This window comes from Abramis brama (genome assembly GCF_963993115.1).
Source record: "Abramis brama genome assembly, chromosome: 4".
NCBI lineage: Eukaryota > Metazoa > Chordata > Actinopteri > Cypriniformes > Leuciscidae > Abramis > Abramis brama.
The window spans coordinates 26,129,263-26,148,044 of NC_139966.1; the positions used below are offsets into that span (position 1 = coordinate 26,129,263).

An 18,782-nucleotide genomic window follows, 5' to 3' on the forward strand; every position below is an offset into this window, starting at 1 on the left:
TACACAACATTCCTCCAGGGTTAGTGACATCACCAACCCTAGAATTTACATAAACCCCGCCCCCGGAGCAGGATTTATAGATTATCAAGACAGAATATGCTAATCAATGACTAGAAGATAACTACACATAAGCTACATAAATTCATCAACTAACCATTCAGAAATGTTGTCTACATGTTGTCACTTCTTCTTGAGTCTCTCCATCTCTCTGACTCCGGTTTGAACATAAAAGGCTAAACGTTTTTGAAATTTCCAGTGCATGTCAGCTGTTGTAGCTCCGCCCTCTGTGCTGGGAGCAGCAGCTCATTTGCATTTAAAGGAACAGACACAAAACGGTGTGTTTTTGCTCACCCTCAAAAAGTGCCAATTTTAACATGCTATGTAAAAATATCTGTGGGGTCTTTTGAGCTAAAACTTCACATACACACTCTGGGGACATCAGATATTTATTTTACATCTTGTTAAAAGGGCATTATACCGCCCCTTTAAGTGGTTGGTGATATTGTTACAAGCCATATAACCAGTTCCACAGCTGTTTAGCAGCAACCATTTAAACATTAAAAAGAAACGGGGTCAAAATGCTTCCCTGTCTAACTCCATTGCATACATTGAATGGAGCAGACACAGAGTTAGCCCATTTTACATGCATTGACTGATGAGCATACTGAAATTTGGGAACTCCTCTGTTGTGTAACTTATAAAATAATTGTTCATGATTTACATGATCAAAGGCTTTAGAGGCATCAATAAAACACATACAAATTGTGGAATTATGGCTGTTATATAAATATAGAATCTCATTTAAAGCAAAAATACACATATCTGTGCCATCTTTAGGGTTAAAACCAAACTGGTTGTAAATGGTCAGGACAAACTGTTCCAACTTGTTCGGATAGAATTGCTATTTATTTTGCCAGCTTTGTGTTTAATATTAGCCACTAACATCATAAAATAGACTCGGGTAAAATACCATGAACTAAAAACCCAGTGAAACAAATTACAAATTTTAAATGTTCAGTAAATATCTTATCCATACCAGATGCCGTAGTATCTTTTAGCATCATAACTAAAATATTACACCATCAATATTTGTTTGCAAAGAAGTTTTACAATCTTTCCAGACATCATTTGGATTATTTGTTTGCAGTTTCCTTGCAAGTGAGTCAGACCTGATTGTTTTTTCATTCCTCTTTATGAAATGTAGGGCATATTTAAAATGTGCATTTGCCTGTTTCCTATATTCAAATAAGTGACCATGTTCATGTGTGCCTGACTTTGCCCAAACTTTAAAAGCCCTTCTAGCGCCGCATGAAACTCTTCAACACATTCATTCCAACCTGGCTTGGCTTTGGACATCTTGGTCTTGTACGGTGGCCTGCTTGAGGCCAGAAGGGACTCCACAATATTTTCATACAAGGAAAACAACTCATTACCATGTTGCGGGTTCTTACAGTTAGTTAATATCACAGCATGCAGCCGCGTTTTTGGTAAGTTGATATTACTCAACAACGTGTCAGACTGAACACAGTATACTTTAAGATCTTCCTCAGTCAAGTTGGACCAGTCTATTTTCCCTACACGCTTATCATTATTCACCGACATAAGAGTAGGTTAATTGCCCAGTATTATAGATAAAGAAAATTCTAAAAGTTCTTAGGTAAGAGTTTTTTCTTAAAACCTTCAGTTGCACATGATCCTGAACATGCTTATATACAGACTATCTCATTAATAATGAGGAAAAAAACATTACAATAACCCTAACCCCACTTTGTAGTGTGTGAACAGCCACTCTGCCTTCATCAATCGGCAAGTTAGAAGCTACTTTTAGCCTTAAGATGTTTCGTGAATACGTCCCAGAGTTTAGTAAAGGACTCTGATGACAAGTGTTTTAGGAGTTTTTTCCTCAGTGGATGCGTAGAGGCTCATATGTAATATTAAGTGAATGGACTAAGATGTAAGATGGTTAATTATAAGATCAAATTGAATCTTTGACCTTTCTAATGATGTATAGTTGACCAATATTAAATAAAGACTCACCAGCCTGGCTTTATTAGCCTCCGCCACGTTGTTGGTTTCAACCTTTTCTGTTTTCATGCACACATCCCTGCTTTTATCCTTGGTCCATACAATGTTACCCAAAAGGAATACATTTTTCTTTGTGACCAGGTCTTTGAACGAATCTGATATAACAAGAAGAGTAAAGTAGTTTAGTCTACACCTGCTACTAATAAAGCAACACAATAATGCAATTAAATAGTTGAAAGTATATACAAGATTTAGAAAACCAGGCTGACCTCCAAACAGCAGGACTTTAGCAGGCGCCGTCTTCTCTGGTTCTTTATGTGTAGGCCATTTTATTTCTAGCCAATTATTGTCTCCATCAAGGTCAGGATTTTGACGTAACTTGACTAAGCTGGTCCATATTAGCTAGAAGGATTAATGTACTCTCCTCCTTTCATGACTTATCAAATAAGTAATAAATTGCGAATTGGAATGGCATGTTGTCTTCGTAACGTCATCTGCTGCAAAACAAAAAAAATCATGTGAGTTTGTGCGGGAGCATCAAGTGAAATGAGTATCATCTGCAGCTCTAATTGGTTGAACACAACAACACTTGATTGGTCACATACCGTGGCGTTAATTTAAGTTGCTTATATTTATTTGTACTGTATCCACAGAAACAGACGAAATTGTTATACAAGAGATTTCTCCAATTCTCCAGAATCTCCAATTTCCCAAACTGTTTACAGAAGAAACGTTTATAAAAAAAAAATACGTAAATGAGAAAAAAAGGTTATGCACAATATTAAATGTTATTATAACCTAAATGTTCTTCCATAAGTTTGTGTTTGGATGGGTTTCTCACAGCTCTGTGTCCCAGACTGTATTAGTGGGCTGTTTATTCAATGGTATTTTGGTTTCATTACATTTGGCCTGGATCTAAATACTGCTGTATTGGTTTGAAGTTGTTTACTTTTTTATTTTTATTTTTTACAAATAAAGCTGCACTTACCTTTGGTGTACATTTGTTTCAGATTCATCTTCTAGAGAAAAGCGAACTTGAAAGCAAAAAAGACAGTGAACAACAGGAGAGACAGTCTGTCCTTTGCCACATACCAACTATTGGCCCATTCATTACAGAACGCCTCGTCACATTTCTTGATGCACTGAATGAAAGACTGGTTCCACCTGAAGAAGAGAGAGGGCTGTTGAGGCCTGACATGACTCTGAATGTCATCATTTGGGACAATGTTGCCTTCCACCACTCTCGCCTTGTGAATGAATGGTTTGCAGCACAACCCCGTATGATGATGCAATTCCTTTAACTAGCCTTTTCTGAACCCAAATGAGGAGTATTTCTGTTTGTATGATCACTGGCCATATGAGCATGTTTCACTCTGAATGCTTCTTCATGTTTCACATATTCATGTTTCTTCATGTAAAGGATGTAAGCAGTTATAGGAACTTTCACCAGCTCTAATCCAATCAGCTCAACTATAGCAGTGATTATCATAGACATCAGGAAGAGTCACACCTTCATCCATTCATTCACACTAAACTCAGCTATTGATCAGCATCAACAACGACATTCATACGCGTTTATAAGGCTATTGATTGTTATTGCTGTTTTCTTTATCATACCTCATTTATATCGTCTGAGGCGGTGCCAGAGTGCTCGAGGACTAAGGTGGAGCCTTACATGATGCGTACCCGAAGATGAGATCTATAAGTGTATGAAAATTGGTTAGTGAATGTGAAAAGCAGTGATAAAAAGCTACAGAGGCCCTAAAAATGGCCATATAAAAGGGTCAGCTGCAGAGCCCCCCCACGACCCCCTCATGTCAACTTCTGCCCGGCTGATGTGTGTGCAAAGTTTGAAGAGTTTAAGCATGTTAAGGGCCGAAATAATTGGACACCTGACTGTTCTGCCTCTGATTAGATTTTGTAATGCAGTGGCTCAATATGATGGACTGAATGAGTGCTGTGGTAATGGCCCATCTATCATCAGCTTATGATGCTCTAGAAGATCTGTGATTTCAGTGGATGTAATCAGTATGATTGTAGGGTTTGGGCAACTCTTCCTTGGAGAGTCTACAAATGAAGCATAGTCCGAAACAAGGATCTGTTGAGGACATCAGGGATCTAAATATGTGCATCGCTCTCATTGCAGGATGTTTCTCTTGAATGTCTTAATCCTGGTGAGGAACGTTGCCACAGACCTCTTGTCATGTTTCAAGCTGTCACTCACTATGGTTCTCCATCAGACCACAGAACAGAGGGAAACACTGTCATCTGTTTCTGACCGGATCTGATCTTGGCAAGCAGCCGTGTAGTTTTTGGCAAAGTCTACCAGCAGCTCCACAGTTTCCTTGTCTGTTTTTGTTTGCTATTCTTTGGCCTGGAAAAATGTACTTTGTTTTCTCTTCACAAAATGGTGATTCAGAAATATTGTAGCAGCTGTCTTTAGAAAATCAAGTACATCTCCTGGTGTGCCACTCTTCTGGACCTTATTCGGCAGTCCTCCTGTTGCTTCCCATGTGTACCAGGTCACCTTAACCCTCAGATTCTCCGAATTTTTGTGTGTACAATCTTAGAGGTGGGCGATATATCGTTTAGACGATAATATCCAAATTGTTGTCTGGACGATATGCAAAATTGGGATATCGAATATTTCATAATTTGTACAATCCGACCCCCCAAACATGAAAAGAGCTGAAAGAAGTTAAAGAGAAAACAAATAACGCACACTATAACATTCTAAACAATTATATGTAGCGATTTTTAATACTGTAGGGCAGTACTATTCCCGGAAGCAACCTCCGAGTGGCCCAGCCCATGGTCCCGTGTCGTCAAAAACGCACATTCATAAGTAAATTCGAAATAGTGCGCGCAGAAGCACATGCGCAAAACCGATTTGTAAAATGATTTAAGAATCAGCAATCAGAGGAGGACGCGCTGAACACTGTAATGCTGTTCTCTTCCTTCATAACTCGTACTGAGAAGGTTTGAGTTGCAGAGGAATTTGTGACTGTTTCACCAGTTCAACCACATCAAAGTTTCGTAATTAGTAAGTCCGTGCTTTTTCTCTTTTTGTTCTTATGTGCTGAAGGGCCGCTGTGCCTTGTTGAAACGGTGTTTGTACGTGAAGAGCTCTTTTCCAAAACGCCATAAACCTAAAAAGCTGCCTCAAAGAACCAGCAAAAGTAATGATTATGAATATGTAAAATATTGCAATAAGATATTTTAATTGTTTATTAATTTCTGTGTCGGCTGCAAAGATGAAGTCGACGATAGACTCGCGATCTTCGCAGTAGGCTAGTGAACGCACCGGAGAAATGCACATTTATTATAGTTTTATTTTGTTTTGGATGGTTTTGTTTAGAACCAGCTTTCTGTAAATATATTTCACATTTTTTAGGCCTGTGAGGCCAGGCTACGGTTCGGTTCATGATGATATAATCTCCAGTTCAAGCACCTTATGTTGTGATTGCTAGCCTATATATATATTTATGTATGAAATCCAGGAAATTGGTTAATGAAAAAATTATTAAAATTAAGATACAATTAATACAAAACGAAATTCGTTTTAAAGAAAGGCTTTGTGCTTTCTGTTTTGAGGTCTCTGTGAAAGTTTGAAAGTATTTTACTGCCGCTTTCAGAGCCATCGCGTCCATAATGGAGAACTGTCACGTGTCACGTGTTTTTTTCCTCATAAATGCAAACACGAAAAATAAAAGACAAAAGACTTTTTTAAAAAGACAAACCATCAATTTTTGGGAAAAATGATGGATTTATAGCGTTTTGGGGAAAAATGGATGGATTTATAGCGTTTTGAAAATAATTTTTTTTACTTTGAATTTATCATCAACAATATTGTTGTTTGATTTAATAATCACTGTTGCAAGAGGTGCCTAGTTACGTTTTTTTATTTATTTTTTTGTAAGTGGAAAAAGTAGGGGCTACCTCAGATTCTGTTTAGTTAGCTCCTTTATTGTTTTTTTTCCTATAGCCTACAATAATAGGTCAAATGCAGCAAGTCAAAATACCAACTGGACCTTCTTTGCCAGTTTGCACAAGTTTCTTTGAAGGATGGCAAAAATATCTTCTGAATATCGATATCGAGATATTGGAAAAAAATATCGAGATATTCATTTTGGTCAATATCTTCCACCCCTATACAATCTACAAATCGGCCTCAATCCTAAAAAAAAGTACACCGCTGTAAAGGGGTGACACTCTACAACATCAAGAGTACAAAAAAGACACACCCACCCACACACACACACACACACACACACACTTTTATACACATAAACACCAATAAATTTTGATTACAAAAAATCTGTTTTTAATTTTTAAAAATCACAGCTTCATTGGAATGTTCCGAAACTTGGTGACTTGTATGGCATTAGGTATGTGCACGCACAAAAAAATTGAGGTCATGATTCGAGCATGCTAAGTGGTCGTAAAAAAAAATAGTCACACTTGTGGTCTTCGGTCAAAAATGACCCCCATAGAAAATGAATGGGAAATTGAAAAAAAAATAAAAAAGAAAAATAAAAAAAATAAAAAAACTTAATATTATTTTACAAAAAGTGTTATAATTGAATGAATTGCATTTTTTGTTACAAATTCTGTACAAAAAAAAAAGTAAATGTGTCCATAAACAGCTGGGGAATTCACATGCCTCTCCATAGAGAACTGTAGATGCCATCTAGTGGTTACACCATGCTTCTACGCTTTCTCTCCATACTCTCACCAGATGGTGCTAATCTGCTTCAAACATTTTTTTTTTGAAGGCCTAGACTCTATATTAAACTAAAATACTGTATAATTTTTTTTTTTTTAAAATACATATATTTATATAAATTTTTGAATTATTTTCAATGGCAAAAATAGACCATAAATATTGCATAAATATTAATAAATTCAATAAAATGATCTCAAAATACTAAATTAAAAAGAATAAATATTATAGAACAAAAATAAATTGCATTGGTTTTACTGGGATGGAGGAAGTTTCATTTTTAGGCCTCCAGTCACTTCTGACCGGGAAGGCCCAGGATGTGACTCCGAAACGAAGACCGTCTGAGGGTTAATTTGTTTGTCTTCCTCTGGGATGTTACTAAAGACATGCATTTCCAAGAGCTTGCCACTCCTGCATTCAGCACACGGACCAAACATGCAGTGGGGACTCTCTTTATTTCAGGCCACAGCTTCAACAAAATCCTGTGTCCATGGATAACTTGATGCATCGGCTTCATAATAAGACATGCAAGATAAAAGTATGTGGAGTTCGCCTGGCTTCCATCTCCATAACCCTCTAAATTAAAGAGAGTTTTACAGTCATTTACATTATCATAACCCTGTTTGGTTTCTGACAGACTCTTGATAAATTGATACCAGAGTTCATCACACATTCACTGTTTCTCTCAAAGGGTTCAGTGCAAAATTGTCTGCCAGCTCTTTGTCCCGAATTTCCCAGTTTTATTGCATTTTTTATTGCGATTACGGTGTCAACAATGACAATTTCCAGCACATCTGAAAAGATTCAGGGCGCTTTAATTGAGTTGTCTACTTCTCTATTATGTATAGTCTGTTTGAGACTGACATCTAGCGGACGTTTTATTATCTTTTGCACACATCACTCAAACGCAGAACCAGGAAACAGGAATCACATGAGTTCAGGAAAAGTGAAACTGAAGTGTAGTTGAGCTGTTGTGTGTTTGTGCCTGTGTTCATGCAGTAAAATGGCAGAAGCCAGAATTTCAGTGGATCAGAATGAGTTCATGTGTCCAGTGTGTCTGGATCTCCTGAAGGATCCTGTGGCCATTCCCTGTGGACACAGTTACTGTAAGATCTGTATTACAGACTGCTGGGATCAGGAGGATGAGAAGAGAGTCTACAGCTGTCCTCAGTGCAGACAGACCTTCAGGCCAAGACCTGCTTTAGCTAAAAACACCATTCTGGCTGAAATGGTGAAGAAACTGAAGAAGACTAAACTTGCTGCTGACTGTTACGCTGGAGCTGGAGATGTGCAGTGTGACGTCTGTACTGGAAGAAAACACAAAGCCGTCAAGTCCTGTCTGGTGTGTCTGAACTCTTACTGTCAGAATCACCTTGAACAACATGAAAGTTGGTTTAAAGGAAAGAGACACAATCTGACTGATGCCACTGGACGACTGCAGGAGATGATCTGCCAGAAACACGACAAGCTCCTCGAGGTTTTCTGCCGCACTGATCAGAAGTGTATATGTGTGCTGTGTGTGATGGATGAACATAAAAACCACGACACTGTATCAGCAGCAGCACAGAGGACAGAGAAACAGGTATGAACTTACAACCATTGATGAAATAATGTAGACACACTTATGTAGTTCTCTTACGAGAGTCCTCTTGTACTGCGTTTTTGTAAAAACGCTACGGGAAAAACTCTTTTTTCACGAAATACTGAAGCAAAAAATTATCCTTAATTTTCCATATATGTAAAGCGCGTTGCAGCAGTACACAGCTATGGCGAGACAGCTTGCTCGCTCATTGGCTGTTCTGCGGCAACTGCATAAGCCTATCGAGCGAGGCCTGAAGTGACGTCAGGCCCTCCTTGCCACTTCCCGCCGAGACGGGTGTGGCTAACCTCTATAAAATGAGCTCGAAAAGGCTGATTCACTTGATTTTCATCTCTTCAGCGAAGCTCGATCACGAGGAAGCACGCGTCGTCTGAGGCAAGCACTTCAGCGGGACGAGGAAGTTGTTTCCGAAGCCGCGTCGGGGGAGAAAGATTCCTGCTCTCTGCTAGCTTCAGGCAGCGAGGACTGGGCGAGCTCCGAGGATCTCGCGCCTCCTGCCCGTAGGCCTTCGGCAAGAGCTAGCATCGAGAAGGAGCTCATGCGAGTACTCGCGTTGGCCGCGGCGAGCCTCGGCCTCGAGTGGTCTCCAGAATTTGGGCCCAGACAGACTGTCCAGGAACAACATTACCCTGGGCGAATGGTCTCTACACCCACAAACAGTCCGGCTGTTGTGGGAGAGATTCGGCAGAGCGGAGGTGGACCTCTTCGCGTCCCGCGAAAACGCTCATTGCCCCGTGTTCTTTTCCAAGAACGACAGCGCGCTGTCCCGGATGTGGCCGCGCTGCCCGCTATACGCTTTTCCCCCTGTCTCCCTCCTGCCTCAGGTGTTAGAGCGGGTCAGGGAAACAAAATGCTCAGTACTGCTTGTAGCACCGTTCTGGAAGAACCAAGCATGGTTTCCAGTCCTGATGCAGTTAGCAGACATCGCTCCATGGCCAGTGCCATTGAGGAAAGATCTCCTCTCGCAGGCCAGGGGCTCGATTTGGCACCCACACCCGGAGTTGTGGTCCCTTCATGTGTGGGCGCTCAACGGATATCCGTTGATCTCGCAGAGGGACTGATGAATACCATCACTCAGGCTAGAGCATCGTCGACTAGGCGGCTTTATGCCTCGAAGTGGTCGGTTTTCTCCGGCTGGTGTACAGCTCGGGGCCTATCACCCCTCGATTGTGAGGTGACGGAGGTTCTCTCCTTCCTACAGGAGCTGTTGGATAAGGGCAGATCCCCTTCCACGCTCAAAGTTTATGTGGCGGCTATTGCAGCGTTCTCTGGAACAACGCTAGGTCAGTCACTAGGAAGGAACGATTTAGTCATCCGCTTCCTCAGGGGAGCTAGGAGGCTGAATCCTCCCAGACCTCCTTCAGTCCCTATGTGGGACCTTTCTACAGTTTTGGCGGCCATGAAAGGTGCCCCTTTCGAGCCTATCCAATCTATAAGCCTCAAACATTTGTCTTTTAAAACAGTGTTTTTGATGGCTCTCGCTTCGGTGAAGCGCATAGGCGACCTGCACGCGCTCTCCGTGAGCCCAGCGTGCTTAGAGTTTGGACCTAATGACTCTAAGGTCATACTCAAACCTAGGCATGGTTATGTGCCAAAATCCCTCAACACGCCATTTCGGGCTCAGGTTATCTCCCTGTCTGCCCTGCCGGGATCAAGTGAGGAAGGGGACACAAGTGTTCTTTGCCCCATTAGGGCTTTAAGAGCTTACGTGTCCCGCTCTGCTGTCTTCAGACAGACTGAGCAGCTCTTTGTCTCGTTCAGTGGACGTTCCAAGGGAATGGCTGTTTCGAAACAGAGCCTATCCAGATGGATAGTTGACGCCATAGCGCTGGCTTACACTGTCAAGGGCCTCCAGTGCCCGTTGGGCGTTAGAGCGCACTCCACGAGAGGCGTCGCCTCTTCGTGGGCTTGGTCTAGCGGGATTTCCTTACAGGACATATGTATGGCGGCAGGCTGGGCCTCGCCGTCTACATTTATTAGGTTTTACAACCTAGAGGTTCCCGCCTTGCAGGCTAAGCTACTATCGGTGTAGTCGAATCAGCTGTCTAACTAGAACACTGAAAGCGCATGCGCAGCGCGCTACCGACTGTTTTATGGGCAGAATTGTGTAAGACCCACATTTCCCACATTAGTTCAGGTTCCCCACCCTGTCTATGTGATGTCATATTCGCGTCTGCGGACGCGGCCATATAAGGACGGAGGGATTCCCCTTTTGTCTCTAGACTCTCTCTGTGAGGTCATGTTTTGCGTCTGCGGACGCTACAATATAGGGAATTATATTCCCAAATCAAATCAAGTATATTTGTATAGCGCTTTTTACAATACAGATTGTATCAAAGCAGCTTCACAGTATTAAAATAAAATAATACAACAAAGTTTGTTTCTAGTGGAATTTATTGATTGATAGAATAAAATTAAATATCCCCAAAATATCCCCAACTGAGCAAGCCAAAGGCAACAGTGGCAAGGAACCGAAAAACTCCATCAAGTGACCTAATGGTGTCCTAAAACTCCATCAGGTGACCTAATGGAGAAAAAAAAACCTTGGGAGAACCCAGGCTCAGTCGGGGGCCAGTTCTCCTCTGGCATTTATGAACTAGAGGCCGGATTGTAGTTTGAAACTGTGAGATTAACAATATTATATGAATGCCTGGCTGAAAAGATGCGTCTTTAATCTAGTTTTAAACTGGGAGAGTGAGTCCGAGCAACGAACAGTATCAGGAAGGCTATTCCAGAGTTTTGGAGCCAAATGTGAAAATGCTCTCCCTCCTTTGGTTGATCTGGATATCCTAGGTATGACCAAAAGCCTCGAATTTATTGATCTTAAAGAGCGCGATGGATTATAGGGTGATAGAAGATCCGTTAAATAGACTGGAGCTAAGCCGTTTAGGGCTTTATAAGTCAGTAGCAATACCTTATAATTAATACGGAACTTTATAGGTAGCCAATGTAGTGATGATAAAATCGGTGTTATATGATCATATTTTCTTGATCTAGTAAGAACTCTAGCGGCTGCATTTTGGACTAACTGTAGCTTGTTTATTGAGGATGCAGGACAACCGGCTAATAAAGCATTACAGTAATCTAGTCTCGAGGTCATGAATGCATGAACTAACTTTTCTGCATCAGAAACTGATAGCATATTACGTAGCTTAGCAATGTTTCTAAGGTGGAAAAAGGCAGTTTTTGTAACATACGAAATATGATTTTCAAAAGACAGGTTACAATCGAGTATAACACCCAGGTCTTTTACTGTAGAGGATAAAGTAACAGGACATCCTACGATGTCAAAGTTGTATTGTGAGAGGTTCTGTGGGCGGTTTTTTGAACCGATAAGTATTACCTCTGTCTTGTCTGGATTTAATAAAAGAAAATTACGCGTCATCCAATCTTTTATATCTTTAACACACTCTGTCAATTTGGATAAATTAGCGTTTTCATCCGGCCGTGATGAAATATATATTTGAGTGTCATCAGCATAACAATGGAAACTAATTCCATGTTTCCTTATAATATTTCCAAGTGGCATCATATATATTGAGAATAACAGAGGGCCTAACACAGATCCCTGCGGCACTCCATAGTTTACTGGAGTTATGATCAATTTTTCTCCATTTAAATAGACAAAATGGTAGCGGTCAGATAAGTATGATCTAAACCAGCTTAATGCTTGTCCTTGAACACCAGTATAATTTTGTAGTCGATCTAAGAGTATTGTATGATCTATAGTATCGAACGCAGCACTTAGATCAAGTAAAACTAGTATTGAGATACAGCCTTGGTCAGAAGCTAAGAGTAAATCATTTGTGATTTTAACGAGCGCAGTTTCAGTGCTATGATGCGGCCTGAATCCAGACTGAAACTTTTCATAGATATCATTTTCTTGCAAGAAAGAGCCCAGTTGAGTGGACACAACTTTTTCTAGTATTTTAGACATAAAAGGTAGATTTGAAATGGGTCTATAATTTGCTAGATTATTATGATCTAATTGTGGTTTCTTAATGAGAGGTTTTATAACTGCCAGTTTAAATGTTCTTGGAACATGACCTAAAGATAAAGACGAGTTAATAATATTGAGGAGAGGCTCTTCCACTACAGGTAACACTTCCTTCAGTAGTTTAGTTGGTATAGGATCTAATAAACATGTTGTTGTTTTAGATGAAGTGATAAGTTTATTTAACTCTTTTTGTTCTATAGTTGTAAAGCACTGTAATTGTTCTTGCGGGGGGAAAATTGAGGCTGAATTATAAGGCGCGATTGAGGATTGAACGTTTACAATTGTGGTTCTGATGTTTTCTATTTTCTCAGTGAAGAAGTTCATGAAATCATTACTACTAAACTGTAACGGGATATTTTGTTCGGGTGACGTCTGTTTATTTGTTAGTCTAGCCACGGTGTTAAATAAAAACCTAGGATTGTTTTGGTTGTTTTCTATTAGTTTGCGGAGATGCTCAGCCCTGGCCGCTTTTAGGGCCTTTTTATAACGTGACATACTGTCTTTCCACGCGATTCTAAAGACCTCTAAATTAGTTTGTTTCCATTTACGCTCTAAATTACGGGTTTCTCTCTTTAGAACATGCGTAGTATTATTGTACCATGGTGCTTTAATTTTCTCTGTAACCTTTTTTAATCTAACGGGTGCAACAACATCCAATGTTCTAGAGAGAATGGTGCTCATAGTGCTAGTTAGTTCTTCTAGTTCATCTGTTTGTTTGGGTTCAGGCAGCAGCTGAGACAGATCAGACAAGCAACTCGAGAAATTATCTATGGTGGATGGAAGGATTGTTCTGCCTGGTCGAAAACGCGGCGCTGCATGACATATTACAGCAGTACGTAATATGCAAGTTACCAAGTAATGGTCAATGATATCTATATCGGTTGGATCGGTTCCATATGATATAATTAAATCGAGTGTATGATTAAGACGATGAGTTGGTCCGGTGACGTTTTGTTTAACCCCAAAGGAATTTAATAAATCTATAAACGCAGCCCCTAACGCATCATTTGGATTATCTACGTGTATGTTAAAATCTCCAACAATTAATGCTTTATCTACATTGACCAATAGATCTGAGAGAAAATCTGCAAACTCTTTTAGGAAATCAGCGTAAGGCCCAGGCGGTCTATATACGGTAGCCAAGGCTAGAGATAATATGGATTTTTTTCTAACATCTAAGAGCGTAACATTTAGTACAAGTATTTCAAACGAAATAAACTTATAACCCGTTTTCTGAGTAACATTGAGAATATCTCTATAGACCGCTGCAACACCGCCGCCACGACCAATCAGACGGGGTTCGTGCTTATAGGAGTATCCTAATGGAGTAGACTCATTTAGACCGAAATAATCATTAGGTTTAAGCCAAGTTTCAGTAAGGCAAAGTACATAGAAGCTATTATCCGTGACTATTTCATTTACAATAACTGCCTTAGGTGTGAGTGATCTAATGTTTAGAAGACCTAGCTTTAGAAATTGTTTTTGGTTACTAATAGCAACATTTTCTGGTTTAATAACAATTAGATTTTTTCTAGATCCTGCAGTAGATTTATTATTTGATCTCACTAAACGAGGAATAGACACAGTTTCTATGCAATATTCTACACTATTTATATCAGTTAATTTGGTGCAGCAGAGACTATGATTTGAACTTTTGGTTACTAGTCAAAAGGTATTTAACATTTTGGAGATGTTATCTGACAGAAGATCCGATCCGAATCTGCTTGGGTGTAAGCCATCAGCACGGTAAAGCCTAGGACGCTCCCAAAACAGATTCCAATTATTTACAAAGAGCAGTTTCTGCTCATTGCACCATGATATTAACCATTCATTTAGCGCGAATAATCTACTAAACTTTTCATGACCTAGTCGGTACGTGGGAAGCGGTCCTGACACAATGATCGTTATATCAGGCGATGTGCTGCGTACCGTATCGATCAGATTCCTGAAGTCTTTCTTCAGAACCTCTGTCTGTCGCAGCCTGATGTCGGCCCCTCCCGCGTGCAGGACCACAGTTCCGACGCACTCGTTCAGAATCTCGGGAACGTGAGCAGCGATTTCAGAAACACGAGCACCAGGAAAGCAGTGACTATGCACCTTACTTTTATTTAACGTAGCTTGTACGTGTCGAACGATGGAATCACCGATGATCACAGCATCGCGTTCTGTTTCGCTAAGAGGGGAGAAGCGGTTTTGTGTGGATATCTCGAAAACCGGGAGGGTCGGAGAGAGTTTTCTTGGTCTAGACCTGACTCGCGTCTTCCGCTGCGGAAATATCCAGGCTTCGTGGTGGTATGTTGGAGCCGGCGTAAACGAGACCATAGCTGATCGCGGCCTCGACGCTCGTGACCGATGCTGAGTAACGCACGGAGTAGACGAGGTCGGAGTCAGCGGGTTAGTAACGTTGATCATTGATTTGTGTGCAATTGCATCGGCGCGTGATGTTTCAAGAGCTAACCGCCGGTCTATCAGCTCGGCTTTTCTCACTAAAAGGTCGTGGATCTGTTTCTCAACAGCTTCCAGCTCAGACTGCAACGCGTGTAGCTCAAATGTATCCTCACCTGCACCAAAAGGTAGACTACTTACATCTGATATATTCGCCATTTTAACAGATGAACAGTAAGTTAAGTTAGCAACGACGCTACCAGTGATGCTATCAATATTAATACTAATTTATGGCTTAAGTCTTGGATATAATCCGTCTTTTTAGTGGTACGGGTGTGGAGTAGACGCACGATAGGCGAAAAAAAAATGTTTGTTTATAAATGAGTGCGGAGAAGACGCGTTCAGCCGTGATCCACGGACGTAACCTATAAGAGTATCCAGCGTTGGATCACTAGGCTTGAGACACGTCTGCTCAACAGTCCGCGTTGTAACTATGAGGTGAGGAAAAATAGAAAATGTTCGTTGTAAGTGAGTTTAAAGAGAAATCAAGAATTATAAATCAATCGATGGAGCTCCAAAGACAACAACGCGTTCAGACGCGACGCATGCGCATTCGAAACAGCGAAACATGCGTATTACAGAAAGGCGGTACAGTAATCACATGATGTTTTCAATTAGTTTTCTGAGCGCGCTACCAGACAGAGAGCATGAATAGCCTAATGAATTGAGTTCTTTTTTTTATGTCTTCTTGTCCTAGAACGGACAAATTCACACAGAATTGTGTCAAAATGCCCATATCAGCGAGTATCCTTGTGAAATATAGTTGGTTTTTACATTTTAACAGGCATAATTAGGAGTGAAAATAAGTGATTGAAATATTTGCTAAATAAATTTAGGCCACTAATTTGATTCATGTTCTTTTGGTTTCTCTACACAATATTTTTAAAAATTACAAATGCAATGAATATACAGCTATCTGTACTTGGTATCGGCAATAACAAAAAATGAAAGTATCGGTATCGGACTCGTTCTGGAAAAAGTGCTATCGGTGCATCCCTAGTTTGAGCCTTTGAACATTTCCATACTAGATCTCATCATCAATATTTGCTTCATATCAGCTGTTCACATTATGATTTTGTGGTAGTATTACTGTCACTGTCATTGGTTTGTCCTTTAGCACCAGCTGAAGGAGACGCAGAGGTCGTTCCAGCAGAGGATCCAGCAGAGAGAGAAAGATCTTCAGCAGCTGAGAGAGGCTGTGGCGTCTCATAAGGTGAGTCTGGAGAAGAAGAGAAGTTTGAGACGTCTCAGTCAGGACTCACTGAAGCCACTGTGTGATTGTGATGTGTGTCCTAACAGCGCTCTGCACAGACAGCAGTGGAGGACAGTGAGAGGATCTTCACTGAGCTCATCCGCTCCATTGAGAGAAGCCGCTCTGAGGCGACACAGCGGATCAGAGATCAGGAAAAGACTGCAGTGAGTCGAGCTGAAGGACGACTGGAGCGACTGGAGCAGGAGATCAATGATCTGAGGAGGAGAGACGCTGAGCTGGAGCAGCTTTCACACACACAGGATCACATCCATTTCCTGCAGGTAACAGAGATCTAGAAGAACAGGGTCATAGTGGACTTGAGCATGAAACATTTCATGAGAGCAGAATGGCCGGTGACTGAAGTGTTGATCTGTGTGTTCGGTTATTATATCATCATCAGTCAGACTCTCATCTGATCTTCTTCTTTTGAAAGAGACGCACTTATAAATGCAGTTCAGCTCTGGAAATCTCTTTTTTCTGGAAGATGTTTTGAGCTTCCAGACAACAATAGTTCAAAACTTCACTATTATTTAAACTTTTTTTTTTTTTATTTATTTTTTACAACAGTGTGAAACTTGATGGTACCATCCAACACACTTTTTTTGTTTTGTTTTTTTACAACTTGTTTTTTTTTTAACAACTTTTCACAATGCTGAATTTTGGTTGCAATTAGGATTTTAAAACCACCCCTAAATTTAAAAACAATTTAACCTGTAAACTGTTGAATCAAGAGTACCACACTCTTCTTTAATTCAGTACTTCCTGGTTTTGTTGTAGTGGATGGAGATAAAGTAAAAAATACGTAAATATAGCAATGCAGCGTTTTGAAACCACAAAACCTGACCACTAATCTACTCGTAGCCTTTGAACTGCTTTTCCTGAGCAAATCTACTCAACCTTCAAATCCTACTCAACCAAAAGATTTACAAGACAGTTCACATAGTGTGAGACATATTATAATCTGTTGATCTAATGTCATATATTAAATATGAAGAAAAATGAAATCCATGAACTTTATGGCACCAGTTTCACTACTAAAGATCAACAAGAGCCGCTGAAATCTGACAGTAGTGCAGGTTATTGATGAAGTGTGGAGGTGATGAGCTTTGATTTCTGTTTTCTGTAGAGTTTCCAGTCTCTCTCAGCTCCTCCTGAATCTACAGACGTAAATGACAATCCCTTCAGTTATCTCTCCTCTTTTGATGGCGTGAGAGAATCTGTCCGTCAGCTGAGAGACAAACTGGAGGATTTCTGCCAAGAGGAGCTGAAGAAGATCTCTGACAGAGGTAAAGTCCTGGAGATTCATCAGCTCTCAGAAATCGTCCTCCATCATCTCATATCATGTAGAAGATCATATTAGAAATGTCTTAGGAACGGATGCAGGGATCATTTTCTCTCGACATGATAATCACACTCTTCATGTCTGTTGATTTCCACAGTCACTTTCACCAACATTGTTCCCAGAACCAGGAACGACTTCCTACAATGTAAGTCACTAAGAAAACAAGCAGAGAAACTCACTGAGTGTCTTCATGTTCTTCCTGTAGAAGGTGAAAGAAAACATGATAGAATAGTTTTAGAGTTGATCATGTAAATGATGATTTGCACAGGATATCTGGTAAACTGTACAGAGACACTGATGATATATTGAAGAGTTCAGCTATAATAAAAGATCAGACAGATTCATAATTCCTGATTCTGATGTGTTTTCTCTCCATCAGATTCCCATCAGCTCACTCTGGATCTGAACACAGTGAATAAACGCCTCCGTTTGTCTGAGAGGAACAGAGTTATTACTAGCACTGACACAGATCAGTCGTATCCTGATCATCCAGAGAGATTTGATAGTTATCGTCAGGTGTTGTGTAGAGAGAGTGTGTGTGGACGCTGTTACTGGGAGATTGAGTGGAGTGGACAATATGTGGAAATATCAGTGTCATATAAGAGCATCAGCAAGAAGGGACGGGGTAATGAGAATGTGTTTGGATATAATGATCAGTCCTGGAGTTTGTACTGCTCTTCCTCCAGTTACTCATTCACACAAAATAAGATAGAGACTGAACTCCCTGTAAAGCCCATCAGCAGGAGAATAGGAGTGTATGTGGATCACAGTGCAGGAACTCTGTCCTTCTACAGCGTCTCTGACACAATGAGCCTCATCCACACAGTCCAGACCACATTCACTCAACCGCTCTATCCTGGGTTTTGTGTTGGTTATAAATCATCAGTGAAACTGTGTTGATGAATCAGAACAGACTGTAGAGAGATTCTACCCATAATGCTTTGAGCTGCATGATAAATCAGTAACAGTGAGATGTTATAGAGTCTCTTATTTTCTCTTCATTACATTCATTCTACAGCTGATCTTCTGTCAGTGAAATAACATGTCAGAATAAATGTGTGTAATGAATCCTCATTTAGACAGTCAGATCAGTGTGTGTTTGTGAGTCACAATGATTGACACTGTGTATTTTCTCAAACTTTATTTTATATATTACAAATAAATAAATATTTTACTTATTTATTACAGAGTCATTCAGTTCTTATTGTAGTGTTACATAAATCATTTTTATACGACTATCAAAATTACCTTTTAATTGAAATGATCACACACAGGATTCATTAAAAATGTTATTCCATAAAATAAATTGTGTAAAATTGATAAATGTCCAGTTCTTATTAAATGTAAAATATATAAACCCAGATCATCTGATCATACTGTAATCCTTTGATCAGTGAA

General features: G+C 40.2%; 1 protein-coding gene across 1 annotated transcript; it reads left to right on the plus strand.

Moving 5' to 3' along the window:
• The first annotated feature begins 7,748 nt into the window (after window positions 1-7,748).
• Window positions 7,749-18,569, plus strand: LOC311080536 (tripartite motif-containing protein 16-like). Its single transcript, XM_084110530.1, has 6 exons — window positions 7,749-8,330; window positions 15,908-16,003; window positions 16,090-16,323; window positions 17,169-17,328; window positions 17,482-17,529; window positions 17,764-18,569. Exons 1-6 carry the CDS (start codon window positions 7,752-7,754, stop codon window positions 18,282-18,284), a joined length of 1,638 nt encoding a protein of 545 aa, XP_083966656.1. The 5' UTR covers window positions 7,749-7,751; the 3' UTR covers window positions 18,285-18,569.
• The last annotated feature ends 213 nt before the right edge of the window (window positions 18,570-18,782 follow it).

What these genes read in the sequence shown, in the direction of transcription:
- LOC311080536 (XM_084110530.1), top strand. Translation starts at nt 7,752, where the DNA reads ATGGCAGAAGCCAGAATTTCAGTGGATCAGAATGAGTTCATGTGTCCA. An exon ending in ATCACATCCATTTCCTGCAG is followed by an intron (nt 16,324 to 17,168) that starts GTAACAGAGATC and finishes TGTTTTCTGTAG; the next exon opens with AGTTTCCAGTCTCTCTCAGC. An exon ending in GAAGAAGATCTCTGACAGAG is followed by an intron (nt 17,329 to 17,481) that starts GTAAAGTCCTGG and finishes TGATTTCCACAG; the next exon opens with TCACTTTCACCAACATTGTT.